General features: G+C 48.1%; 1 protein-coding gene across 1 annotated transcript in view; it reads left to right on the forward strand.

Annotated features, from left to right (window-relative positions):
* Window positions 1–1,003: 1,003 nt before the first annotated feature.
* The window catches only part of LOC144108107 (calcium-activated chloride channel regulator 1-like), a 51,396-nt gene continuing 26,180 nt past the window's right edge, over window positions 1,004–26,219 (forward strand). The window contains exons 1-8 of the mRNA XM_077641388.1: window positions 1,004–1,147; window positions 2,500–2,606; window positions 4,171–4,344; window positions 5,424–5,551; window positions 9,557–9,671; window positions 14,241–14,459; window positions 25,025–25,301; window positions 25,901–26,074. Of these exons, the coding sequence (XP_077497514.1) occupies window positions 1,009–1,147; window positions 2,500–2,606; window positions 4,171–4,344; window positions 5,424–5,551; window positions 9,557–9,671; window positions 14,241–14,459; window positions 25,025–25,301; window positions 25,901–26,074 (1,333 nt within the window). The 5' untranslated portion in view covers window positions 1,004–1,008. The remainder of the gene's footprint in view (window positions 1,148–2,499; window positions 2,607–4,170; window positions 4,345–5,423; window positions 5,552–9,556; window positions 9,672–14,240; window positions 14,460–25,024; window positions 25,302–25,900; window positions 26,075–26,219) is intronic.

Below are 26,219 nucleotides of genomic sequence, written 5' to 3' on the forward strand. Positions count from 1 at the left end.
ATTGCGCATTCAAAGTACCTAGTCTGTCGCTAATCAAGCACAAGGACCAACTCTGGTCCAAGGTCGGGATCGGCAGGTTATTTGGATGTCGCTCCCCAAATAGTGCACATCCTTAGTGATGAAACAGTCGTACTCACCTAGTGGACTGAGCCTGCTGTTGTTTGAACCCTAGCCCTGGCACCAGTGCAAGTTTGACACATGCAGGTAATTGCAAAGCTGAGGACTTTCGTCAACACCATGCGTGCGCTGCTTTACAGCGTTCACACGACAGCTGCACAAAAGGCACTACGGGTGTGGATATGCTCAATCTAGTCGCTGCAGCTTTCCAGTAGCTGGCACAATGGAGCCTCCAGCCTCATCGTTCCGACAAGTCGGGATATATCACTTAGTCATCTACATTGTAAACCGCAACAGCAAGCAGCCTTTCTTCCCGGTGGAACGTCTGCGCTGCGTTACGGCGCAGTGCTGAGCAATGAAAGACGGTGGACGTGTTTTATGTCCCGTTAACGAGAATAGGCGGCCTCCGCCCATGTATATCACGGGGGCAGGTCCCCCCTGTCAGCTTGTGCACAGCCCATCTGTATTGAGCCTCCCGAAGCCAACGTCGCCAGCGGGTTGTCACTTCCTCAAGAATACTGGTCGAGCTAATATGGGCTACAAGCCACGCACCCTAGGTTCAAAAGCGAGTGATAGATAAAAATAAAGTAGCAAAGATAAGGATTATTCAGAGGCATCCCCAATAAAGCGAAGCACAGTAACAGGCTATATGCTTAGCAAAAGCGGACAAACTAAAGTTGAATTTCTTGCGGCGCAATGAGTACAGATTGTGCGAACGATGAAAATGTGCAGGCACTGTTCGGATCGTCAACAGAGCTCCTTCACAAGGCTACCAATGGACGAGTGTACTTCAAACACGTCATCATCGAGGTTCCCAATACGTGGCCGAAGAGAAATAGCTCCTGGGCACCGTCGTCCAGCGCCTACGAAAAGAGCGACGTGCTTATCGACATGCCCACGCCGCCGTACGAAGACAGGCCGTTCACAACACAGGTGAAGCTGTGCGGCGAGCCGGGGGAGTTCATCCACCTCACTCCCGGATTTCTGGCCACATTTACCAACTCTACGGCTAAGAGGTTTATTAACCCAGGTAAATGAAGTTGTTTTCTGCACGATAATTTCGCTTTAAGTTCTTTACGGCGATAGCTTTTATTACCGAGGAAGACCAGCGGAAGCACGTATGATCGCCTTCGCAGCATCCGGGGCTTGCGAGAGGGACAGGTTTGAAGAAGGAAGAGTGAAAACGACGTTACCATGGTGGTAGGGAGAGAGGGGAGAGAGTTCGCGCATTGTGCGGGTCTGCCTTTGTCGTGTGGCCTTGGCCAGCGTACAGCTCTGCTTACAGGAGGCGGGTCGCCGATGCGTTTCTCGTGGCGCGCTCTTGTGTTCGTGCAGTCGGACAGAGTAGGAAGCTGCTGTCGGGATACAGCCGTCATGCCGCCGGAACGAGTGCTACACTGCGAGGAACAGTTCGCTTGCAAACGGGCTGGAAAAAAAAAGGAGCGCTGGGCGGAGCAAACAGAACAGCAGAAAACGGTGAATTGATGCGCGGAGCGATGCGGCGAAAGGAACGGTACAGCGGTCGAGACAGAGTGCGACGCGCCACTCAATATAAAGCACAACGGAAAGTGGCTGGAAAGCACGAGGCTGCTGCAGCGGGTGCAATGCCCCACCGTGAAATATTTCGAATAGTGCTACAGGATGTGTGCTATGAGAGTGTGCAGCACAGCCGGCAGGCCATCAGGTGTCGTCTCTTTTCCTCTCCAGAATACGGCAAGGAAGCGAGAATTTTTCTCATAAGAAAAATTTGTTAAAAATTGGCTTATATACCGGGACCTGATTAACTACAGCTGATTACTGGCCGTGCTAATTATGGCGCAACGGGTATCTGTGACGCATGCACACGTATTCCGTAATGACGGCAACTCTCGAGGGACTGCCGCCTCACTCGCAGCCGCTTGCCTCGTTCATCAATTGCCACCAGGATTGCGTGTGCGCCTATCGGACTGCAGGGCAGAACTTCCTCCGGGCCGACGCTGGCTTTTAGCATCAAGAGGCAATAACGACGCTGTTGTTGACGCATGCGCAGCTCCCGTGGCCGTGCAGCACGTAGGCACCAGGGGCGCGTGAACCGACAGTTTCGCCGGTGTAGTAGTAGTATTAGTGCCTAATGTAAAATAAAAACAAAAAGGAAGGTAAAAGATTTTTGCTAACCCCTGCATATGCCATGACTACGGCGGCGGCACCTGAGCTTTGGCAGCGGAAATAAAGGATAGCGGGCGGTTTGAAGAAGTGAAATGAAAGAGGTAACACCGGCATTAGTTTAGGTTCGGCTCTGTGTTCTGCTCTATTCTGGCACCAAGGCCACCCGCGGCGCAGACAGCGGGATGCTAAAGGCATTTCACACTTAAAAGTGCGTTTAATAAAGACCCACCTTCCCAGCGTACGTGTTCGTGCACGAGTGGGCCCACTTCAGGTACGGCGTGTTCGACGACTACGGCAGCCTCAACGACAGCAGATACCCCCTGACCTTCTGCTACAACAACACGGTGAGCCGCACGGGAAACATTACACGACACGAGAAAAGATGGAAGGGATGGACAGTTTCCGGCAGAGAGTTTTAAAAAACACATTACAAGGAGATATTAAGAGTATCTAGAAAATAACTATGCATATACAAGGAGACAGTGCGGTCTACCAAGAGTTGAAATCAAAACTCAATGTTCTGTGACGTACACCGTTCTCTAATTCTTGAAAGGCGGCTAAAATTGCCCGCACCCAGCAGGCAGCAGACGGCCATTTTTCTCCGTGGCTTGACTTAGGCGTTTTACGTATGTGAAGAGCAGAGGTCCCTAGTGTATGTTCATGATTTCTTTTGCGAAGGACGATGCTAATCCCTAAGGGTTGGATCTAGGTTTCGGTGCTCGAATGGCGCCTTCATTATTACGAACCTTGAATGTTACGAACAGAACCAGACAAACTTTATTTAAAAATGATCGCGTTCACAACAACTATAGAGCCGTTGAGACTCAGCCTAAACATTTAGTAGCCAACGCTTAGACCTTGCTAACACCGGCTGCATGTAACAGGTCGTAGTGCGGCTGGAATTTCATTCCTCGATGGCACATTTGATGATGTGGGCGTGCAGGTTTCGTCGGTTGTCACAACCATCGCTTCGTGTTTTGGATCGCAAGCCAGGGATAAGTTTTAACGCCGTAAATAAAACCCAACGACGCTTAGAGAAGTCCTGTCTAACAAAGGCTTTAGAGCTCTCTAGCATTTCTATAGCCTATACAGGAGCATTAGTCGTTCGCTTGAAGCACCGCAATCTGTATTAGCGGATCAAGAGGTTTTCAAGAGTTTGAAGAGCACCGGGGCGTCGGCCCTCGTGGCCGCCACTCAAGGAGCGAGAATTTTTGCGTCGATAGCTCCCTATAATGACTCAGTTTGAGTGCTTCTAGTACCCTTTAGCAGCAACGGTGATGAAAAGTGCACTTCGCAAGTTTTCTTGCAACGTTTTCTCCAGACGTGAGTCAGGGGAAAAAGCTTGTGACATGAAGCAACGCATAATGCCTTGAGAAAGGGCGTTGGAATCTACTCTATGGAATGTAAATATAGTCTATATGAAAAGAATCATTTCTAATCCCTCTTAGCTTTAACACTAGCAGCAGCACAGGGCGTATTCAGGTTACTGCTGATGATAATGATGATGGCAGTGCAGCTGGCAAGCTCGAAATGGGGTCGTTGATAACGGCCACGAAAACAGTTCACGGATGTTTAGTCGCAGTGAAGAACGAGTTCAGTTGTAAGTCAGATCAGTAAAACTTAATAGCCTATATGGCATAGCCATAAACGCGGGATATCAACTGTGTGGGTTGAATACAATCTAATGAAAATAAACCCTGCCAACAATCGAAAGAGTTTAGCGAATTATTTGGCCATGGAGCCGTTCTAACGAAATCAGTATCAGCAGAGCTGTACATTATTTGTTGATGGCTAATAAGGGGAATAGCAAAAAAAACAACCAACACCAATGTTTTTATTTGCATTGAATCGTTGACGTACCAGATGTGCTCATCACTTCGTATATGTGCGCGCGAATTATTTTCTCAGGTACGGCTGAACGCTTGCTCGAGCCGAATTGTTTTCAGCCCGAGAACCGCAGAAGGAAGACTCTGCTCAATTAACAAAAAGTGCCGCTTGCATCGCAACTGCAAAGTCATCATCAAGAAGTTGGAACATGACCCCATCCAGTCTTCCATCATGTTTATGCCCTACGTCACCAATGTAAGAAGTATTCGGTTACTCTGGTGAGGAAGTGTGGCATCATCCGGACGGTTTGAAGGGGCTGATAGTTAACAAAAGCTGGTTTAGTGTGTGAAGCAGAGCAAGCCAGGGGCCAGCGGGTAAGAGGGCTGCGGGTCAACCATTTAATAAAACTATTCGCACGGCTAGTTGGTGATGGATTTTTCTTTTCTTGAAATTAAACATCACTGCATATTTAGACTGATACACCGCGCCCGTCCTGTCATGCCTTTATGTGTATTCGTCTAAATATGCAGCGCTGGTTGCTTTCAAGAAAAGGGTGATTATGGTGTCAAAATATACATATAGTACAAGGCGGTAGGTCAGCCATTTTTCTTGCACTCTTTCGTGATCGAACTGCAGTTTGTGCGAGGCAACCTGTATTTATGAGAGTGGACTGAACTCCCGCCCGAATTCATATATTAGTGATATTAGTGAAGCCCAAGGCGCCGGAATGCGTTATCAGTCATAAAATTCGCCTATTGTCTCCAGGGATGGGACGTCTGCGGACGGAGGACTTCCCAATGGCTGGAAGGAAAGTAAGACGTGTTAAAAACTAAAAGCGCTGCAGATGACGGCGAAGAAAAAATGTTTCTTACCAGACGAAGTTATATCAGCACGATGGAAATTGTGTCACTTCCGGTAAAGGCACCAAACGCTGCTTACTCATAATGGAATTAGGTGTCTGCTTGTACTTTCTTATTGTGTGCGTGCCAGTGATACAAAATGCTGTATCGATTCCTGAGGGAGTCTGGCCTGCCTGATAAATTGTGAATATATGCCACACGCACCTCCTTAGTCTCTTGCTCTTTTACATGTTAACCTACCTACTTTTCTTTCCGTCTTTGTCTTTATCTCGCTGCGATTATTGCTTCCCGCTATTGAATAAATAAGGTTCAATTCCGCTGCCCGAGTCCTCGAGGTCATAAAGTTCTACCTCCTCCTCCTCCTCCTCCTCCTCCTCCTCCTCCTCCTCCTCCTCCTCCTCCTCCTCCTCCTCCTCTCCTTTGAAACATCGCACCCCACGCTGCTGTGCATCAACGCATTCTCCGCCGTTGCAGGTTAGCCAGTTCAGTGACAGCCGGAAAGGACCCTGCCGCCACATCCCGTACGCCCCGAACAAGCAGAACGAGTACTGCGATCAGCGCTCGACTTCGGATGTTATCAGCAAACACGAGGACTTCAAGAAGTGAGTGGTGTAGTAACAGCAGCTGCAGCTTATAAGTAATATCACTGGGACTTCTCGTAGTAGTGAACTATCTGAATAATAGCAATAATATCCTCACCTGCACCCAACGTTCCCACCGTGATTCAAAAAAAGCCGTGATGGGTCTGCAGAAACATTGCGCACCTCAGAGAAGCTATTGTGGAAGGTTCCAAGGCTAGTTGTAAAATTTAGAAACGTGGTGACGGGTACAGAAACTTCAGTATTGGTGTTTACGCACTGTTTTGTTCCAGCGACGTTATTCCTATAAAAAGAAAAACTTATTTATAATGTTTATATCTTTTCATGGATTAAAATCAATGGTTTTAATAATAAAAGTCACCCAGGTGTAAAAACTTACCTGACACATGTTTCAGAGCTTTAAACAAGTTCAAATAGACTGAGAAATGTTTAAATCACAGCATCACCTAGAGGAGAAAAAAAGAGATTCCAAATTCATTCGCGCACTAAATTACTGCATGGCTTGTTTCCCAATCGAATAAATTTTAGTGCGCTTTGGGTTAAAAGACTGAGTGAGCTGGCGTTGCCGCCAATTCGCTATGTTGTCAAAGAATCTTCTTGACCTTTTAATAGTTTTTATGATTTAATAGCTTTTAATACATATTCATATTTATAGTTTTAAAAGCTTTTAATATTTTATATAGTGTGCCGCGAAAGATTCGGGATATTTTTTTTTGCACTGACTAGTTTGTGTTTGAGAAATATACCTACATGCTTTGGTGTACAAAAGCCAATAACTGGAGTAAACTACCAAGCATCTTAAAAACATGGTAGGGAGAGTAGGGTTATTTCTAAACTACTGCGCTGACAACTCGCCATGTAATACATTCGTGGTGATTCGAAAACGAAACGAATGAAGGGAGACACGGGGACTCGTGCCCGGAACAGCGCAAGTTCACATCGTGTTGACAGACAGCATGTAAGCTGATTAACAAAACAAAGCTATAGTGCAAAACAGCCTCATAGGAAGACAAGGCTGTTAAATTGCACTCCTAGTGTGTAACTAACACAAACAATTGAAAAATATATGAGTGCCAAGATTCGCACATTTTTTTTCGCACAAAGATCCCTAGGTGGTAGAAATTATTCCGGAACCCTCCACAAGGCACCTCTTCCTTTCTTCTCTCAGTCCCACTTTTATCCCTTTCCTTACGGCGGCGCGGTGGCTGCGTTTTTATGGAGGAAAAACGCTAAGGCGCCAGTGTGCTGTGCGACGTCAGCGCACGTTAAAGATCCCCAGGTGGTCGAAATTATTCCGGAGCCCTCCACTACGGCACCTATTCCTTTCTTCTTTCACTCCCTCCTTTATCTCTTCCCTTACGGCGCGGTTCAGATGTCCAACGATATATGAGACAGATACTGCGTCATTTCCTTTCCCCAAAAACCAATTATTATTATTATTATTACGGCGGCGCAGTTTGGTTGGGAGCCAAGATGTAAGAGAAATACTGCGCAATTTCCTTTCCTTAAAAACAAATATTCAATTTTTCATGACATACGGACTCGTGACCGAAGCAGTGCAAGTTCAGACAATGTTGAGAATCAGCAAGTATGCTGATTAACAAAACAAATCTGGAATAAACAGCCTCATGGGAAGACAAGACTTAAACGGCACTCCTATAGTCGGATACAATGAAAGTCTGCAGTGAAGCTCCGCCCACATCTAGCACGGGCGCACAATATTCCTCCACGATAAAAACGTGATCCGTTTTCGGAACTTCTCCTGTCACCTTAACAAGAAGCCAATCAAGAGAAAAACTTATGTTTTAGAATTTTGACATTTGGGTTGTTTAATAAAGTCAAACATTAAATGATTTAGTTTTATTTTGTTACTGGCTGGCGAGTGATACAGTACGCCGCGGACCGAGCTCAGTGTTAAAAACTGCAGGTTTATTAAAGTTGCATCCAACTATAGTGTGCAACTAACAAGAACAAAGAATTCGAAGAGTATATGAGCGCATAGTTAAACAAAGCTGGGAGCCACTTACACTACTAATTTAGTGCCTTTACTAGGGCTGCTCGGCTGGAGATATTTGCCTGAAGCAAGGAAAATCGAAAGAAATTTAACATTGCTAGTCTGAGACCTTAAATAGCATTAACAGCAATTCCGTCCAGATTGATCCTTAGTAAAAATCGCTTTTATGCCTCTTTCTTGAATTTTGATATTTATCCTGTTGCGAAAGACGTGTTTATTGGTCAAAAAAATTCTTTTAAAATTTTCCTGACTATGACGTCTGCCCGGCAAAGAACTCCATGAACACAGTTTTAAAAGGATTTTGGATTGAATCACGATGTAACTGAGCCCAATGGTATTCGCACCCATCCAACTCTGTCGATGAACCGCGGTTTACGTACCAATATTGTGGTATTTCTATAACTTTAGTGCTTTGTTTAAGCTTACTTTAAGTGAATAGCATGTTTGGCTTTTGAACGCGTTGATTAGTACAAAGATACATACCAAATTCCACGCGCCCTCACTGTCATTTTAAGCTCATGACTTTGGCAAGAAAAAGTGCTAGGGTTTTAACCTGTAGCTAAACCGAGCATAAGTGCGAAGGCGCGTGTTTAGCCTGGTTGGCTGAAGGTTTTGCTTCGCAGGGTCGTCGGCACACCCGACGTCGATAATAGATTCTGGTTTAGCTCTGATAGGGGTTATAAGCTGGTCTGATCTGTTCGCGCCGCAGATGGAATTTGGTGAACAATGACGTGCAATGCACAGAGCGAGAGTGTGTCGCAGTTCCGCAAGAGGCGGGATCGGCTGCTGCGATAACGTAGCTCTATCGTCCTGTGGGAGGAGAAGCTGCATGAACACTGGATATGATAAGATTTGGTGAAGAGTCGTACCTGTGTTCATGACCTCCTGAAGCGACTCATTTTGAACACGGCATAGTGAGAGTATCTCATCGCACAGACCGTGGACACAACTGAGGCCCGACGTAAACTCCATCTTTCGCACACGCTGTAATAAACTCCGAGCTCGTTCTGCGTGAAGTGCTGTGCATAGCAGGCATCGACACCACTGTAATGATTCTCCTGACACATGCCGACGCCTGACCTCACGCCTCTCTTCGAACCCACCCTCGTGTTGATCGGTGGTTTCGCGACCACGGCATTGTCGAGCGACTTCCGCATCTCTTCTAGGCGCCCTTCTTACTCAGCCTTCGCTGCGCATCGATGCCGCCCTCTCTGTGTACCTGCTGTAGGCGCTGTTGTTTCGCGCCTCCCGCTTCGGTGAAAATTGGCGGCACTTAGCACCTGAACGTCGACGCTACTCTGTGGGTATGGTAGCCAGCCAGGGCGCGTGTCTTCGGACTCGGCTTTTTACTTAACTTCGGAATAGCAGCGCTGGCCCCAATGGACTGTCGCTCGGCGAGCAAGCACTTGCAAGCCGATGATCTGAACGGCCACATGTGAGCACGCGCGCCGCACGTGGCTTTCCGATTGGTCCAGCTGCTGTGTACGCGCGGCACCGCAACGACTGGCTGCGCACTCGGCGAGTGAGCTCCTTTAAGAGCTCGAATACAACACGAAATCTGAATGACATAGCTGAGTGAAGTGGTCTCGAATAAGACATAACCTACTTTTCCCCACCAACGCAATCGAGCGGCGTACACCAAAGATCTCTTTAAGAAAACTTTTTCTTGAATTATGATCCCTTAAGTGGTTTGAAAATTCAGCGCCGATACAAACAAAATTCTTTATTCAGCGATACCCGTTTCCTAGCACTACCTGCAGACTTGCAGTAGATATTCGCGGAAAGTTAAAATAGAGCCTTCAGTGCGAAAGAAACTACCAATCCAGACGCGAGTTCAATGGCGATTAAAACGTATTTCTTACACGTGCCTGCCCGAAATTGGCAGTTGTTTTTATTCTTTGGAGGTTAATGAATATAGAATCTGTACAAATTATTCAGCGACCTATGCGAGCGAACGAAGGAAAGAACGAATGCGAATTGTTTACTTATTCCAGCCTGCCAATGCCGGACATGTCCAAGCGAATCGAGGTGACCTTCGACGAAGCACAGGAGGACGAAGACCTACAGCAGCGCGTGCCGCTTGAGCTGAACGTTTCAAGAAGCACGAGGGTGAGCAAAACCTTTTGGCGGTCATTGACCCTTTCAAAAACCTCGTGCATTCTCCCAAAGCAACTCGCTCTTTTTCTCCCTTAAACGTGAACCGACAGGAAATTTTTCGTGCCGGGTTATTTCCTCGGAATGGTGCGTAAAGCACTAGCCATGCACTGAGATGTGAAATAAGGCTGCACTTGGCAAACGATTTAGGATTAAATTTAATTCCGTTGTGGCTTCGATTTCGCCAGACAAACGGCGGCGACGTCCGTCACAAGTAGAGGGTTTCACGCAAGACCATGAAGAATCACAGTACAATACAGTTGTAGTAAACGTTCGTAGAGACTTCACCCACGCGAACGGGAGAACTCTGCGGGCCCAATCCGCACCTGCTCTGAAACGCTTTTAGTTACACATACGTGACGTACACAAAAAGCGAATATGTGGACGTATTCTGCTCAATATGTACTGCTCGCGTACGTTTCTCCGTGCCATCCAAGTGCAACTTTTTAGGGGAAATTTTTGAAATTTGCAGAATTGTAATATACCGTTATGGAAATATTCGAAGAAACGGTTCATTCTTCGGATACGTAGCCAAATCTTTCTTTCAAAGTGCTTCCATCGATCGCATAGAAAAGTTCAGACTGCTTGAGAAAACCAATGGGGATCTCTTTTGACAATAGTAAAAATGTCTGCGTGTATTTTGATTGTTATAAAGAAATCTTGCATTTTATGAAACAATTGCGTTCTGCAAAGATTTGCCGCTCAAAAATGATTTTGTTCAGATTAGCTGGGCATGTCTCGCCTCGTGACTCGTGTAACCGTTACCTGGCGTCATTCTGGGCCTAATTCGGCTGTGCTGCCGAAGCTCTCTCCCGCGTACGCCTTCGTGCAGCGTGTCCTGCAAGTGCCTCAACCTCCAACGTACGCTCCAAGTCCTCCAACGATGCGCTTCGGCCAGAAGAGCTGCAGGTCCGTGCGGTGGGTGCGGATGCTGAACACTATTACTATTCTTAAATGCGCACTGCAATGTCCGTCCACCTCAACTGCATCTCGCGTGCCTGCCTCGACGGGTTTGCATTCCTTTACGTGTCGCAACGAAGCCAATTCGGAATGTTTTGAATATCAATACACGGAGCTGCCGAAGGCATCCTATCAGCGGCTTTCGGCTGTCGTCTTGCATTAAGCGCTCTTCCTTGTTAGATATCATGCAAGATCATCGCGCGCAGAGCCCTCTACGCTTGCAAGGCACACTCGCAAGATTCGAAATCCCAACTACGTCCAAGAGACCCACGTAGACCCGCTGCGCACTGCGCTTGCGAACTCCTAACTCGTAAGAGTTCCACGCGCACAAAGCGTTTTTGGTACGCGTGAGTAAAACTGTTCAAAAGCTGTTCATTCACTCACTTTCCTTCCGGCTGCTGGAACCGGCTATAGCGACTACATGGACAGGGAGCGATTATACTCGAGCTCTTTTACGCCTCACTTAGTATGAGCTCTACACGTGATGTAAAGCGACCGTTCCGCTGCTCGCACCACTGGCCTCCACTAGGTGGCTGGATGCCGCATTCCCGCTTTCCGCCCTCGCCCCGACCTGGAAAGGAAGCGAGACACGACTGAGACACCTACAAACAAAGGCAATTCTTAGCACCTACTGATTATGTTCAATCACAAACGGGGAATATGTCCCTCCATGCCCGCACTGCGGTGGCTGGACGCACGCCACCCACGGCCACATTTTGTGGGAACGCGCCAGCAAACCCCTCCGACGACACTCTTGCCAGCTCCCTTGACGGAGGAGTGGGACAAGCTCTTGGACAGTTGAAGAACGACAACGCCACTGGCCCTCGTCAAACGACCTCAAGCGGTCACCCCCGACTGGAGGCAACCCTGGACTCGTCCCAGCCCCAACTATTCCCTTTCATCTTCTGGCAGAAAAGTTGTAACCACCACCACCACCACCCGATCTGGGCGTGGGGCAGCCACCGGAAGTTTTGCAGCATGTCCCGGCAGGCCGGTGTCTGCTGTGTGTTTCATTGCAGAAAGTCGCTTCTTTCGCCCTTCCGTCTATAGTTTTTCCCGTTGTTCACGTGTAATATCTACGGTATAATTTCAAACGAATAGGCAAGCTCAATGCACGAAATGTGAGGATTGTTTGGGAACCTTGTAATTTCAGACAAACCGAAGAAATGAATAGATGAGTACGGGCAATGAACACTATGTTCTTAAATGTTTGTCTTCCGAGCGTAAGGAGAAGTAGCGGAATGACGATGAGGCTAGGTAATCTTAAAGCCGAAATTTATTGTAGCAAAGAAAAAGCGGTCGATGGCGCAGAAATTCTGACACTCGAAGAGCCGCTAGTTTTAGAGCTGCCGCAGTTTCAGTTTCAAGTCAGCTGCGGACGATGTGTCTTCTCATCGATGGCAGGTGTGTTGATCTCAAATAAGGAGTTATTATACTTCCAGACGTACTTTTAACGAAACTCCATAGCACAGTCACGTTTCAGCTGCACAGCGCGAGAGAAACAGCTGAAGAGATACACGAAGGCTGCAAGGCGGGTGACAAACGCTGTTAGAAGTTAACTGCATCAAGCATCACGAGTAAAATCCCATTCACGCATAAAGTGTTACATCACGAAAGAGTATATGATACACTCCGTCGAAAAAGCAGTGTTTTACCTTTTTGAGGCGCTAAAGTAAACCAGCAGAACACGGTCGGCACCTCTCCAGTTAGTAGCCTCGCCCTCCGTCCAGTTAAGTCTAAGCATAATTCAGTAAAATGCAAGGTCACTGCGACAGCGGCTGCGTGGTGAAGGTTTCCACCCATTCTTTCTTAAATTTATCCCTATTGGTGGTATAACTTGGGATTAGAGCGCGACAACGAAATGCATCAATATCAAGAGCAGAGTTTGCAACACTAGCGCAACTGGGCGACACAAAGCTGAGCACACGAGGCTCCGTACGTTCTGTGTGTAGCGTCGTCCTGTCCTGTGCTACCGTCGTCCCATGGCGATGCAATGGATCGTTATTTTTGTTAACGTCTTTACCGAAGACTTACTTTGCTGCTCTTCTCATGCAGTTGACGGCTTAACGGGTAGGCATTGTCGTGTAAAAAGATGAGAACGGCGAAAAGAAGAAATGCTTGCGTACCTAACAGTTGTTCGTCCCAAACTTTAATTTGCATCACCCATCCCGTTCAACCCTACCTCACCGCTGAACTTGAGGCCATCCCAAACCGCGCCGCCCGTTTTTTCACCTCTGAATACACACAAAAGAGTAGCATCACTGCACTCAATCTCCCTCCCCAGACTTAAGTCGAGCCGCATCAGTTCACGCCTTTGCCTACTGCACAGCTTTCTCTGCCATTCCACGTCCTAGCACCCCCTGCTGAAACCACCGACCAGGACTTCCAGTCGCCTCAGCCACAGCCACCCCATAGGCAGCATCAAGAGCCGTACTTCAGCAATGAACAGTTCCTTTTTTCCTGACGCAATAACCCATTGGAATGCCCTGCCCAACGATATTGTTTCATCCAACGATCGGAAATCGTTTCACGCGAAACTCAATTTATTTTCAGAACACGTGAACGTTTTGTTGCCCTGTACTTTTTCCTGTATTTTTCCTTGTATTTTTGTGCTTTTTGCTTACTCTGTTTTTAACCACTTGATCCTGCTTATTTTATTGCTTTAGCGTTTTTAGACTTGCACTTTTGCGTTCATTGTGCCTATGTTTTCATCATGAGTGCATTTATGCAAAACCATTTGTAAACCCCATCCTTATGTAATGCTGCTGGGCCTTTAAAGATGAAATAAATGAATAAATGAATGAAACGAAAAATGAATCCGAAAGACCATGCTGAGGTCCGGTTTCGTGCACTTCCAAAGGCTGACTTCCGGGAAGAGGCCGCTTACTTCCGGTAGCCTCACTTTCGGGCGCCTGTAGCACCATGGAGCATCCTAGTGGAGATGAGTTGCTCGCAGCCGAATTCCATATGCTGGCCGTCGTTTGCTAATGTCTTGAGCACATTCCGAAAGCATAACGCGCAACAAAAATCTGGTTTCCTGCTTGTGCAGAGTGAATTAAGCGAGAAATTTCGAATTTTTCAAAATCTAAGATGAACCTAACTGGAAAAAAAATGTTCTGTTCTGTTGGTCTGAAAGAAAATAAAGTTAACAGAACCTACCGCTTACTGCCGCCGGTGCGCATGCGCGGTCTCCCCTGCGCCACCTGCGGAAACCTGGCGCTATCGAACCGCCTGCGCTGGCACTGACGTGTCTCTGTAGCAGCGGTAGAGCTCGCTATACTGTAATGATTGTTTTCTACAGCCGTAGCCAAGGAGCAGTATGCCGAGCATACAGCTCGCCATTTGTAAGTTTTTTGTTCTCTCGAAATTCAAAGGGCAAAATTTTACCCCAGCTTCTAAGAGACGGTTTTCTCATGTCCACGTGTACAGAATGAATACATGCCAACCTTCGCTGCACCTTCTTTTCCTTCTTTATTTTTTCTTCACTTATGGATAAGTTCTACTTCCACTGCTGAGACGGACTGCATTCAATTAATTCTTATCGACAATCTCTTCCCATAACAGCTGTTGGATGCCGACGAAGAGTTCACGAGCTCGCTTGACAGTAACTACCAAGTGGACTCCGCCGTTGATAACTCGACGGTGGTGCACGTGAAGCAAAACAGCCCCGGCAACATGCCAATACATGCCAGCCTCATCGACCCCAGCGGGCAGCCGTGCCAGGGTTGCCAGGAAAGTGCGAACGGGGACGAAACAACCGTCGCCATACCGAGTCCGGCAATGGTAATTGGCCGCTTCAGTGCGCTCTTGACCAGTTTGACATTTGGTAGAAGACGCCCTTAATTAGAGCAAGCTTCCCATCACTGCTGCGTACATGTGCCAATGGATGGATGAATGCTATGAGCATTCTTTCTCAAAACGCCTCTGTGGCGTCCTCCAATATTTTTATTCTGTAATATTCTTAATAACATACACTATTCAAACACTGCTTACGCTGAGTATCTGGAAGCAGTTTTCTTTCAGGCCGCGTACAAAAGCCGGGAATGCAAGCGCTTGTCTGTTGTTACTGGTCTAATTTATGCCAGTAAAATTTTCTCTAATAGTTTTTAAATGCTAGAGTAATTGCAAGAAAACGAAAAGAACAACCACATGTTGCCGCAACGACTCGTGCCCCATTACCTCCGCATGTCGAGAACGATGCTCTACCAGCTGAATGAAATGGGCTCACGTCGCGCCTTCTACTTTGTAGGTATTTATTTAAGAGTAGGCTAACCTTGAGGGTGTTCTCGACCGCCGCACACAGCAATTTTAGCGGACATAGTGCGTGCCCCTATGCCTACCGCAAGTGCTTCGTGAAACTTTCTCCCCGAACACAGAGGAAGGAAAAACATCTCCTGAAGCCGGACGTGACATCTCCTCCTTGCCAGTTGGCGGCCGCGTTGGAGCACTTGCGCATGCGCAGCAGACAATGCAGCAGACGACGCCACAGTGCCGAGCGTTACTATTGGTCGTTTTGTCGGACAAACACTCCCAGCATTCCTTTCGAAAGCACGTGACGTCTGGCAGGATTTTTTGTGTGCCGCTGGAATAGCGAGGGCCGCACTCCCAAGTGTCACGCCCACAAGGTTGTGTTGCCCAAGGGCGCAATAATGGCTAGCTCCGCTTCTGGAGAGAGCTCCGGATAGCAAGTTGAGTTCACCGCTCGGGTCTTGAGAGCACCGAGAGTGACGAGTGTTCATCTGTGCTTGTCTCAATTGCTTAGTTGGCGTCTTCTCCTCTTTGTAGTGGCCGGCCCTAAAGGATGCGGCAATAGTTGATTGGGACGGTATTTAACGTGAAGGCCAAGGAATGTCTGCTTCGAGAGATGTTGCAGTTTCTTCTCCTCTCTTTACATTGCTTTTTTAAGCATGAGAACGAAAGAGTAAATTTAAAGTAAATCCATTTCTTTGCGCCACTAATTTCACGCGATTCCATTACTTTTTGCGAGCAATAATTGGGAATGTAATTTATTTACATTTTCACTTTTTATGAAACTAATGAGTTTTAGCACCCTCTCTTGGGCGGCGCCGACAACCCGGCTAGCGCGCGCCACCCTAGCGTCCGCACTAAAGCGTCCGCACTAAAGAAGTCCTGCCACCATGCCATGCACGCCAGCTTTGCATCTCAGCTGTCCAGGTTGCAGAATGCAGGCTTCCCGGCTCCCCTGGTTCTCTCCGTGACGCAGACCTTGGTGAAAAAGCTGAAGGGCAGCAACGAAAACAACAAACCTCAAGAAAAAAGACTGGAAAGGCCGGAAGTTGTACCCTACGTACACCACACCTCTCTTAATCTGAAGAAGGTGGGCAATAAGTACGGCGTCAACGTGGTATTTTCAGCGCCGCGAAAACTAGCCGGAATGTGCTCACGTATTGGGAGAAAGGAAATGCAAGAGTGCGCCATCAGACACCGAACGCCACTTGTTGGCTGCAAGAAAGTAGTGGTGTACGAGTTCCCGCTTACATGCGGGAAGGTGTACGTTGGACAGACCGGCCGGTGTCTTAATGAGCGCCCGCTTGAACACAAGAATTCATTGAATAAGAAAGGAGCCCATCTTCCAGGCCACTGCCAAGCATGCTCGAAAGAGAAACGTATAGTCTGCAAGCCCCGACTGCCTGAATGCAAAGTCCTACTGAAAAGCCGAGATAAGACCGAACGTGAGCTCGTGGAAGCCTTTTATATTAAGAAACGAGGTGACAATTGCATCAGTGATACCTCGGTTATTATCCGACACAGTGAAATGATCTTTCTTGAGGCATATCTGTGAAAGGTAGATGTTTGTCAAATTGAGATTAAGAACATGAATAAGGTCAGAGGCTATTTATACGTTCTTCCCTGAATAAACCCTGTTGAAAGTGCAGCGCTCGTCCTGTTGCCTTCCTCGTCCGTGTTGCCAGTTTGCGCTCTTATGTCTTTCACGAAGAGAATAAAGACGGCACCTGGTCGTGGCTCGTGCAGCCACGGCTGGCAGTTCTGTTCTGGTGTCGGCTCCTAGCAGTGGTCTCGTTTCCTTCGCTCCTGAGGCGTTAAGCCTACATTGGTGACCAAGGACGAGCAATGACCGATCCCGCAACATCCACGCAGCAGGATTCGCGTCCGCAGGACTTCTCGTCGCTGCAGGTTCGCCTTCCACCTTTCTGGCCCCAGAACCCGCAAGTTTGGTTCCACCAGGTTGAGGCGCAATTTTGCCTAGCCCGCATCACGCTGGAGACGACGCGCTACTACCATGTTGCCTCAAGCCTGCCTCCTGACGTTGTCGGTGAGCTCTCCGACGTTCTCTCCGCCTCCATGGGTGCTACACCATATCAGCACCTGAAAACCAAGATGCTGGAGAGGTTTATGCCGTCGGACCGTACCCGCCCCCTGCAGCTCCTTACCGGGGAAAACCTTGGAGACCGGCGCCCCTCCCAGCTTCTGCGCCACATGCAACAGCTTCTCGGGGAGCGCGACATCCCCAACCACTCAGCGTTGCTTCGAGAGCTTTTCCTCCAACGCCTTCCCCAACCCATCCGCCTCGTCCTTGCGGCGGCCGGTGACGTCCCCCTCGACCGCCTGGCTGAGCTCGCAGATAACGTTCATGAGGCCACCTCCCCGTCCGTCACTGCTGTTTGCCGCCAAGAGCCCCAGTGATTTCGCGCCTTGAGGCCCGTCTCGAGGAGCTTGCCGCCTCAGTCGCCGCACTCCGGAGCCGACCTCTGGAGACCCGTCCGTTTCGTCTTGATCATCGCGCTCTTTCGCGCTCACGTCGAGCTCGGAGTCCCAGCCCTACATCTATCTGCTGGTACCACAGGCGTTTTCGCCACCGGGCCACGAAGGTACACCGCCCTGTTCGTGGCCTGGAAACGCCCGCCGGGATCACTAACGGCGGCGTGTGGTTCCCCCCGTCATTCGAGCCACCTGTTCATCGTTACTGACAAGTTCTCCGGCACCCGGTTTCTTATCGACACGGGCGGGGAAATCGGCGTGGTTCCACCGACTAAGGCAGATCATTCCAAGCCATCAGGACTGTCGCTCCGTGCTGCCAACGCCTCGTCTATACCCACGTATGGGCTACGATCTCTCACCCTCGACTTCGGCCTACGCCGCATTTTTCGATGGGTCTTCTTCATCCCAGACGTGGTTCGCCCGATCATCGGCTCAGACTTCCTCTCCTACTTTGACTTAGACGTCAGCGTGCGGCATCGTCGCCTTACCGACGGTCTGACTCATCTCTCCATCTCGGGAGTCTCGTCCGACCTTGCTCCCATGGGAATTCGCACGCTGATACCTTCCTCTCAGTTCGAAAAAGTGTTGGCGGATTTCCCAGAGCTCACTAAGCCATGCAACCTCACTCAGGCGCCTAAACATACTGTGACACACCACATCGTCACCCGGGGTCCACCCGCAGCTGCTGGACCGCGCCGCTTGTTTGGAGACCGTCTAGCTATCGCCAAACGTGAGTTTGACCACATGCTGGAGCTCGGCATTATACGCCCGTCGTCCAGCGCGTTGGCGTCTCCGCTGCATCTAGTGCACAATCGTGATCCCGGTGACTGGCGTCCCTGCGGCGACTTTCGGGCGTTGAATGCCAACACTGTCCACGACAGCTATCTGCTGCCCCACATCCAGGACTTTACATCGCGCCTCGCCGGCTGCGCCATTTTTAGCAAAGTTGACCTGGTTAAGGCGTATCACGAAATTCCCATTGAACCCGCCGACATACATACCTAAGACCGCCATCACGACGCCCTTTGGTTTGTTTGAGTACGTCCGGATGCCATTTGTTCTACGCAATGCGGCTCAAACCTTCCAGCGGTTCATGGCTGAGGTCACGCGGGGCCTACCGAGTGTATTCGCGTACCTTGACGATGTCCTCATCGCCAGCCCTACACCTCATGATCATGAGCAAGACCTACGTGCTTTGTTGAAGCGTCTACAAAACTACGGCCTGGTTGTAAATGCCTCCAAGTGTGTTTTCGGTGACTCTGAGCTCGAGTTTTTGGGTCATCACATATCCTCAGTGGGTATCCGCCCTCTCGCGTCCCGCGTCCAGACCATCGAGATTTTCCCCCTGCCCACAACCCTGCGCCTCCTGCGACAATTCCTGGGGTGGTGAATTTCTCCCGCCGCTTTATCCCGCTCACCGACCTCTTCCGGTCAACCGCTGGCCCGTCCTCTGCAATCTCTTGGTCATCAGAAGCCCAGGCCGCCTTTACTGCCGCGAAGCAAGCAGTCGCTAACGCCGTGCTTCTAGTCCATCCGCGCAACGACGCCCCTACGAGAATGATGGTGGATGCCTCCAGTGTGGCCATCGGAGCCGTCTTACAGCAGTACATTAACTCCGAGTGGAGACCATTGTCTTTTTACTCTCGGAAGCTACTTCCTGCTGAGACCCGCTACAGCGTCTTCGGTCGAGAGCTCCTAGCCATCTACTCCGTTATCCAGCACTTTCGGCATTTTGTAGAAGGATGCAAGCTCCACGTGCTAACCGATCATAAACCGCTGGCATATGTGTTCCGGACCAACTCCTCGAAGTACATGTCACGTGAACTCCGTCAGCTCGCTTATATCTCGGAGTTTACTACCGACATCCGGCATGTGAAAGGTGCAGCCAACACCGCCGCTGACGCCCTCTCTCGTATAGTCGCGGTAGACGCTCCATCTTCCACCGTCGACTGGGCCGCATTTTCTGCCCAGCAGAATGACGATGAGCTCACCGCTTTTCGAGCGAACTCTCGTTCTCTCCGATTATGGCATGTGCCCCATCCTTGCTCACCTGAGCCCTTGTGGTGCGATGTTTCAACGGACTTTCCTCGCCCTTTTGTTCCGGCTTCACTACGTCGCCCTATCTTCCATTCTCTCCATGACATATGCCATCCAGTCATTCGGGCTACTCAGCGCCTTCTCACCCAGCGCTATGTTTGTCCCGGATTCAACGCTGTTGTGCGTGCTTGGACGCGCCGGTGCCTACCCTGTCAGTCCACCAATATCTGTCGGCATACCAAGACACCTTCCCAAGCCTTTCTACCCCTGGCCGTCGTTTCGACCATGTTCATCTCGACATCGTGGGCCCCCTACCCATCTCTCGAGGCTACCGCTATATCTTGACCATAGTCGACCGCTTCACTCGCTGGCCGGAGGCAGTCCCCATTCCTGACATCACCGCAGAGACTGTATCGCGCGCCTTCATTTCTCGATTTGGTTGTCATGGCACTGTGACAACCGACCGTGGACGCCAGTTTGAGTCATCTCTGTTTGCTTCCCTTAATAATATTCTCGGCGCCAGGCATTGCCGTACCACTGCATATCACCCGTGTGCTAACGGCATGGTGGAACGCCTTCACCGCCAATTGAAGGCCGCCCTCGCTACCCGCCTCAATTGCGCCTCCTGGGTCGACTCCTTGCCCCTTGTGCTGCTTGGTCTAAGGGCCGTCTTCCGAGAAGACTTACAGTGCTCAGCTGCAGAGCTCGTGTATGGAAGTGCTTTGCGTCTTCCAGGCGACTTCTTTACATCCCAGCAGCTTCCAGCCCAGCCCCAAGAATTCCTCCAACGCCTGCTGGACTGCGTTAAAGACCTCCGGCCTACTCCCCCACGTCCGTCCCGCCACCATACCATTTTCGTACACCCCGACCTGGCCACTTCGACCCACGTTTTTGTGTGCCGCGACGCTGTCCGAGCTCCACTCACACCGGCTTACGACGGACCTTTCCGCGTTCTCCGCCGCACCCCGAAAACCGCCACCATCCTCCAAAACGGCCGCGAAGAGACCGTCAGTCTAGACCGCCTTAAACCGGCTTACATGGAGACCGCCCTGGAACGACTCCCAGCGCCGCCTGACCTAGTGCTCAAGTTCCATCGCCGGCCCTCCGTCCGTTTCGACTTCCAGTCTAGGCGGGGGGCCCTGTAGCACCCTCTCTTGGGCGGCGCCGACAACCCGGCTAGCGCGCGCCACCCTGCGAAGAGAATAAAGACGGCACCTGGTCGTGGCTCGTGCAGCCACGGCTGGCAGTTCTGTTCTGGTGTCGGCTCGTAGCAGTAGTCTCGTTTCCTTCGCTCCTGAGGGGTTAAGCCTACAGAGGCAATTAATTTAACTCCTTTTGAAAAAGGGCATACTGCCATGTTCTTACTTATGACGTTGCACCCAGCACTGATGTTCTATGAGCTCTCTCATTAATCTCAACATTGGGTTGGTTGTACTTTTGCCTTTCCACACAAAATGGCTTTCCGAGAGTAAACCCTGGAGCCATCATTCCTTTCCCATACCCTGAAATAATCGTTTTCTTCAAATATTTTCATTTCATGGCGTTTTAGTGTAAGCGCCTGGTCAGTTCAATCGTAAAAAATTATCATAACTGGGATATTTGCGCAAAATGTGAGCCCTAAAGCGTCTGTTTTTTCTCCACAAGATTTATCCAGAGTTTGCAAATCCTCCCAGCTATCTGCTAATAGTACAGTATTAAATAGTCGAGTAATAAACCGTGAAGCCGCTGCTGTATTACATTTTTGCTTAATCTGTACGACAAATTATAACCTAGACGGCTTTCTTGAAGGCTCATTTTCACACTTTATAACATAAAGCATGAACCGCAGCAGTGACTGAAGGCAACCCTGCGTTTACCGTTTTTGTACCTCAAAATTCTTTCAAATGCACTTTCATCTTCAATATCTCACTAAATTTCGAGCTCGAAATCAGTTATCTCATGACCGATGCATTCATCTTGTTCTGTTTCACAGGACCTCCCTGTTCACGTTGACGTATCCACCGCTTATGTGCAGGAAGGCTAAATACATACGTCTCCTTTCCGCTCTAGCTATTTCAGTAAGCATAAACTGGCTATCATTTAAGCGCTTATTCCGCCTGGACCCATTGTGTGTTTCTGAGTTTATTATTAGTTTCTATCCATGTCTGAATTTTTAATTTCACCTCCTGTATTGCCAGCCTGTAAATACCTGATGCTGTCTTAATCGGTCTGAAGAATTTTAAGTTGATCCTGTGTCATTTTTCTTCAGAAATGAAATTCTGTTTTCTCTGTCACCTGCTGTGCACAATTTTTCTTACTTTTGTTGCCTATTTCAAATGCATTTAACGAAGTTTTCTTGCTCCTAAAACCGAGTTGATTAATCGCATTGATAATAATTTTCTACACCGCTCCGGATATGCATTAAAGATTATTTGCTTCAGCCTTTTTAAACTTTAATTAAAATTAATCAATTCTAAGGTTCTTTCTAGCGTGCTGTCCTGTATTCCTACTTCGTTCGGAGACATCACCCTATCCTCGCTCCTAAATAACTCTGCGATAATTGATGTAATGTAGTTACGACCTGCATCGTATTCCTCTAAGCATTTTCTCTCATCTAAGCATTTTCTAGAATTTTTCTTGACCACCTATAATTGAATCGCCAACTTCAGCCATCCAGCGATCGGTCGACTGCTTTACTTTGCCCTAGGCGAAGGCCAGTATTATCACGTTGTTTTCTATATAAGATTCCCATTATTCTCCCCTTTCCTCTTTTGATAACAGCGACTTCTTTTCCGTAATGTGTTGCGACCAGTGAGGCCATTTTTTTCCTATGTCCTCCTTGATTAAACTTTTTCACTAGCTTTTTTTTGGCATCCTGTTTATTTTTCAGTGGGTTGTCGCTTTTCCATGTGATTTTCGTACTCATGAGTTGCTCTAGAAGTATATACTGCCAATATTTCATTAGGCATTTCTGTATTGGTTCCTCAGCGTTTGGTGCTATCAGCGCTGTTTGTACGTTTCATTTCTCGCTCCTTTTTTGTATTTTCTGCGTTCCTGCACCGATCCTGGTGCCCATCTGCAGATTAATGCGCTTATTATCACTTCCAAGACACTACTCCCCATCGTCGCCCATTTCTACTTTTGTGAGCTTGCTACAGATTAATTGCGAGATAAGGCCGTTGTCAATGGTCGTCTGCATATTCCGGAATTCTTACATGATCTGTCTATCACATTTAGCTTCAACATTTATAATAGCTAATTCCCGCTGCTCGCAGAGGTCTTGCATTAACTTCCCGTTATAATCTGCGCACCCATCCAGATCATCAGCGTGACCATTGACGCGCCGAATACAATTACAACTGTAGCACTTCGCAGCTGTTTCATATCGTTATTGAGACACTTATCTAGAACCTTTTTTTTTTGCCTACCATTGCCACATGTCCATAAATGAACAACCCGTAACAATGTCCTTTTGCAGGTAATTATTCCTGTTACCCAGACTTGTTTTGCAAGTTGATTTAATTTGTGCCAGTTTGGTCCTTCATGGGTCAGAATACCGACCCCTTCCCCTCCCTCTTTTTCCCCGTTCCTTTTCTTCTGCACCCTTCCAAGACATAGCCCCTGATAAGCGGAGGATTTTCCAGATCCCTCAGTTGCGTCGCGCATAGAGCGTACACGCCTATTCATCGTCCGTGAAGTGCTGTGCTGTTTCTAACCTATGCGCTCTCTTTCTACCCTTACTAGGTTTGTATATCTGATCCTTGTTATAAACTTATTTTTATATTTTTCTTCCTTGAACTCTAAGTGGCCACTTTATTGGGCAGAACCTACATTACTATGCTTCCTGCTTCGCTGCCAGCTAGTCCTACGTCCAGGGTCCCCGTGGAGTCCCTAAAAAAGCTAATGCATGGCCTGCCTGCCGACCTCTGCTCCCACTCTTCAACTGGTGGATGCCGTTTCGTGCAAACCCTCTGCCCAACCGTGTTCTACACACCCTTGTTGTTTCTTCCAGGTGCAAACCTTTATCTATCCTTGACTTCCTAATTTCCCGATTTTCAATCGCCACATCCCTGCCAACCTCTACGCACCGTTTGAGCCTGCAGTGTCCACCCCTCAATCAGCCGTTGCTGTCCTATTGCTCTTCTATCGTGAACTCTTTGAGCTAATCTTTCCACCAGATGTGCAGCGTCACTGTTCAGTCCCTCTGCTACGATTACCATGGTAACTGCCAGAATCTGCGACAGTTTACTTTTCGTATCGCTGAGCATCGGTTTCATTGTCCTCTCTTTGAGGATCGCGACTGGCACTCGCCTGCCTCTTTTAAATATCGGTTTATGAGTTAGAAGAACGCTTTTTCGATTTACCATTTCAGTGGTGTAGTACATCAAAATACAGATAGGACGTGCTAGTTAGCAGTCTAATTAACTAATATTAAAGAGTTAACTTATTACTATTGCGGTTAGGCTTCTGAATTACAGAAAATATTTTCCCTATCAGTTCTTAGAATTTCGAAAATGCAGATGCCCTCAGCGCTGTGGCTCAACAAATTTTGACTACTTCGACGAGTTACCTAAAGAAGTTGCTTTGCGTACAAGCTTTTCAAAAGCGCATGTATTTTGACGCGGTGTACCCAAAATTTCTAGCGTTACAGCGCCAATGGTAACCTCTTTCTCGAAATTCTAAAAACATAAATGGATACTACTTACGGTGGGCTACACGCATCTCAGTAATTAAGAAGACTAACAGTAATAGTTGAATAGTATACTATTTAACATTAGTTAACCGGCCTCCTAGTTAGCAAGTCTTAGCTTTATTACAATGTACTATACCGCTCACAATGCTATGTCGAAAAAATCGCTCTGCTAACTCAAAAAGTCTATATTTCAAAAATCGCGTAAAGATTAACGTGTAGTACCCAGTAAATACTGACGACGTCCTCATGTTTGAGCCACCAGTGATAAATATTAATAACCGCTAAATAATTTATAATTGAATTTCTTCTTGACACTGTTTAGGTTTCGGATTCATCAGCGGAACGATGACTCTAACGTGTGGTAGCTGTTTAGGTCACATGCGGCATAAAAAAACGGGCAAAATAAGTGTTGGCGGGTCATTTTTCATAATTCAAGGTCTTGGAAGAGACCGCAATAAATGTTAGAGTCAATTCAAACTTCATATCAGCGATTATATTTTTTTCTTTTGGATAACGTGACCAAAACATCAACTTGGCGTCGCAGTCTTTGTTCGGTCAATGAAACCGAAACCGAAGCACTATGAGAGAAGAAATTCATTTGTAAATTATTTATCGGTTGTAGGCAAATACCACCCGGTAATTCGTGTACTGTAATGTATAACGCATCATTTGACAGGAGAAAACGCGCAATGAAATTAAGTGTATATATCTTTAAATCAATCCTGGGACAAGTATCCAACCTTTAGCGCTCTCTTGCCGTTACACCACTTGTGCTAGTCCGCGCAGTCACCTTGCAAGTTCTGGTGCAAGCGCGTAGCTGCTTTCTGAATGCACAGAATGGTGGCCGTCTAGTGGCTGAGCATTACCAACGTTTTCGGACACTTCTCGTGTCTTCAAGGTTGGAACCTGGACACTTCACCTGAAGAGTCCCAGCCCGTCCCCAGTGAAGGTCAAAGTCCTGGACGAGACCAAACCCAGAGCAAAAGACTACGAGCCGATACTAGTCTCCTGCAAGATGTGGAAACTGGTAGTGAATAAATACTACGAAGCGATCGTCTCTGCCAAGGTAACCAAGGGCACGAAGCCGGTTCTAGACGCCGTCGTCCTCGCCAGAGTTTACCGCCCGGAGAAGGATCCGCAGCCGATAAAGTTCCCACTTCATGACGACGGAGGTGGTAAGAGCCGTTGCTAGGTGTGGTAATAGACATTCCCTCTTCCACAGTCTAACATCATTAAACAATGGCTGTGCTCGGACGTTCTCCAGAGTCTTTTTTGTCTCCCTTGTTTGTGGTGAGCCACACAAGAAATTTGAACGGTTTACCAAACACCTGAACCTACCCTAAATCAAGACCTCCCTAGGGGAATATCTTACTACCTGAACGTTAAAAAGAGCGATTAAGCGTGGATAGTCTGACGACTATCTAATTTCTTCTTTTGATGTCCAACGTTTGTGTTTATTATCTAATAATAATTGATTCTGGAAAGCTGGAGGCCCACATGACGCGGATTTTTCAGACAACCAAAGTCAGTGAATGTTCTGATCCATGAAAAACACACTATTACGTCTGTTACGTGGGTGTTTCCTGTGTTGGTTTCTTCCCGCCTTTCTTCTTTCTTTAACCTTTCCTTCTTGCTCCCTCTGTCTTTTTTTTCTTCAACTCTCTCGCTTTCTCTCCCTCCATCTTTCATCCACTGCCTCGCTTTCTTTCAATCGTACTTCCTTCCGCTCTCTCGCTTTCTGTCATCATGTGGCTTTCCTGAACTTTTTTCCCAGTTGCCGATGATCAGGAAAATGATGGCGAGTACAGCGGCTTCTTCGTCGACTTCATAGGCAAGGGACGATACACCGTCATGGTGGAGGTCTCTAGCCAGAAATCCACTCGCCAGGCCTACGCGTTGAGTGGCTCGGATTCCTTCCTCGCCCCGTCATTTCTCCATGTGACGACGGGTGAGTTTCCCTGTACTCGGCCCATTTACCTCTCAGGCAACCGCAGATGCTCCAGTCGCAATAATTATAAGTAAATAAAGCGCTTATGAGTAAAGGGAATGGAGAATTGCCGTCATTCGAGCACAATGCAAATACGAGCAAATGC

Source organism: Amblyomma americanum, chromosome 10, assembly GCF_052857255.1.
Source record: "Amblyomma americanum isolate KBUSLIRL-KWMA chromosome 10, ASM5285725v1, whole genome shotgun sequence".
Taxonomy (NCBI): domain Eukaryota; kingdom Metazoa; phylum Arthropoda; class Arachnida; order Ixodida; family Ixodidae; genus Amblyomma; species Amblyomma americanum.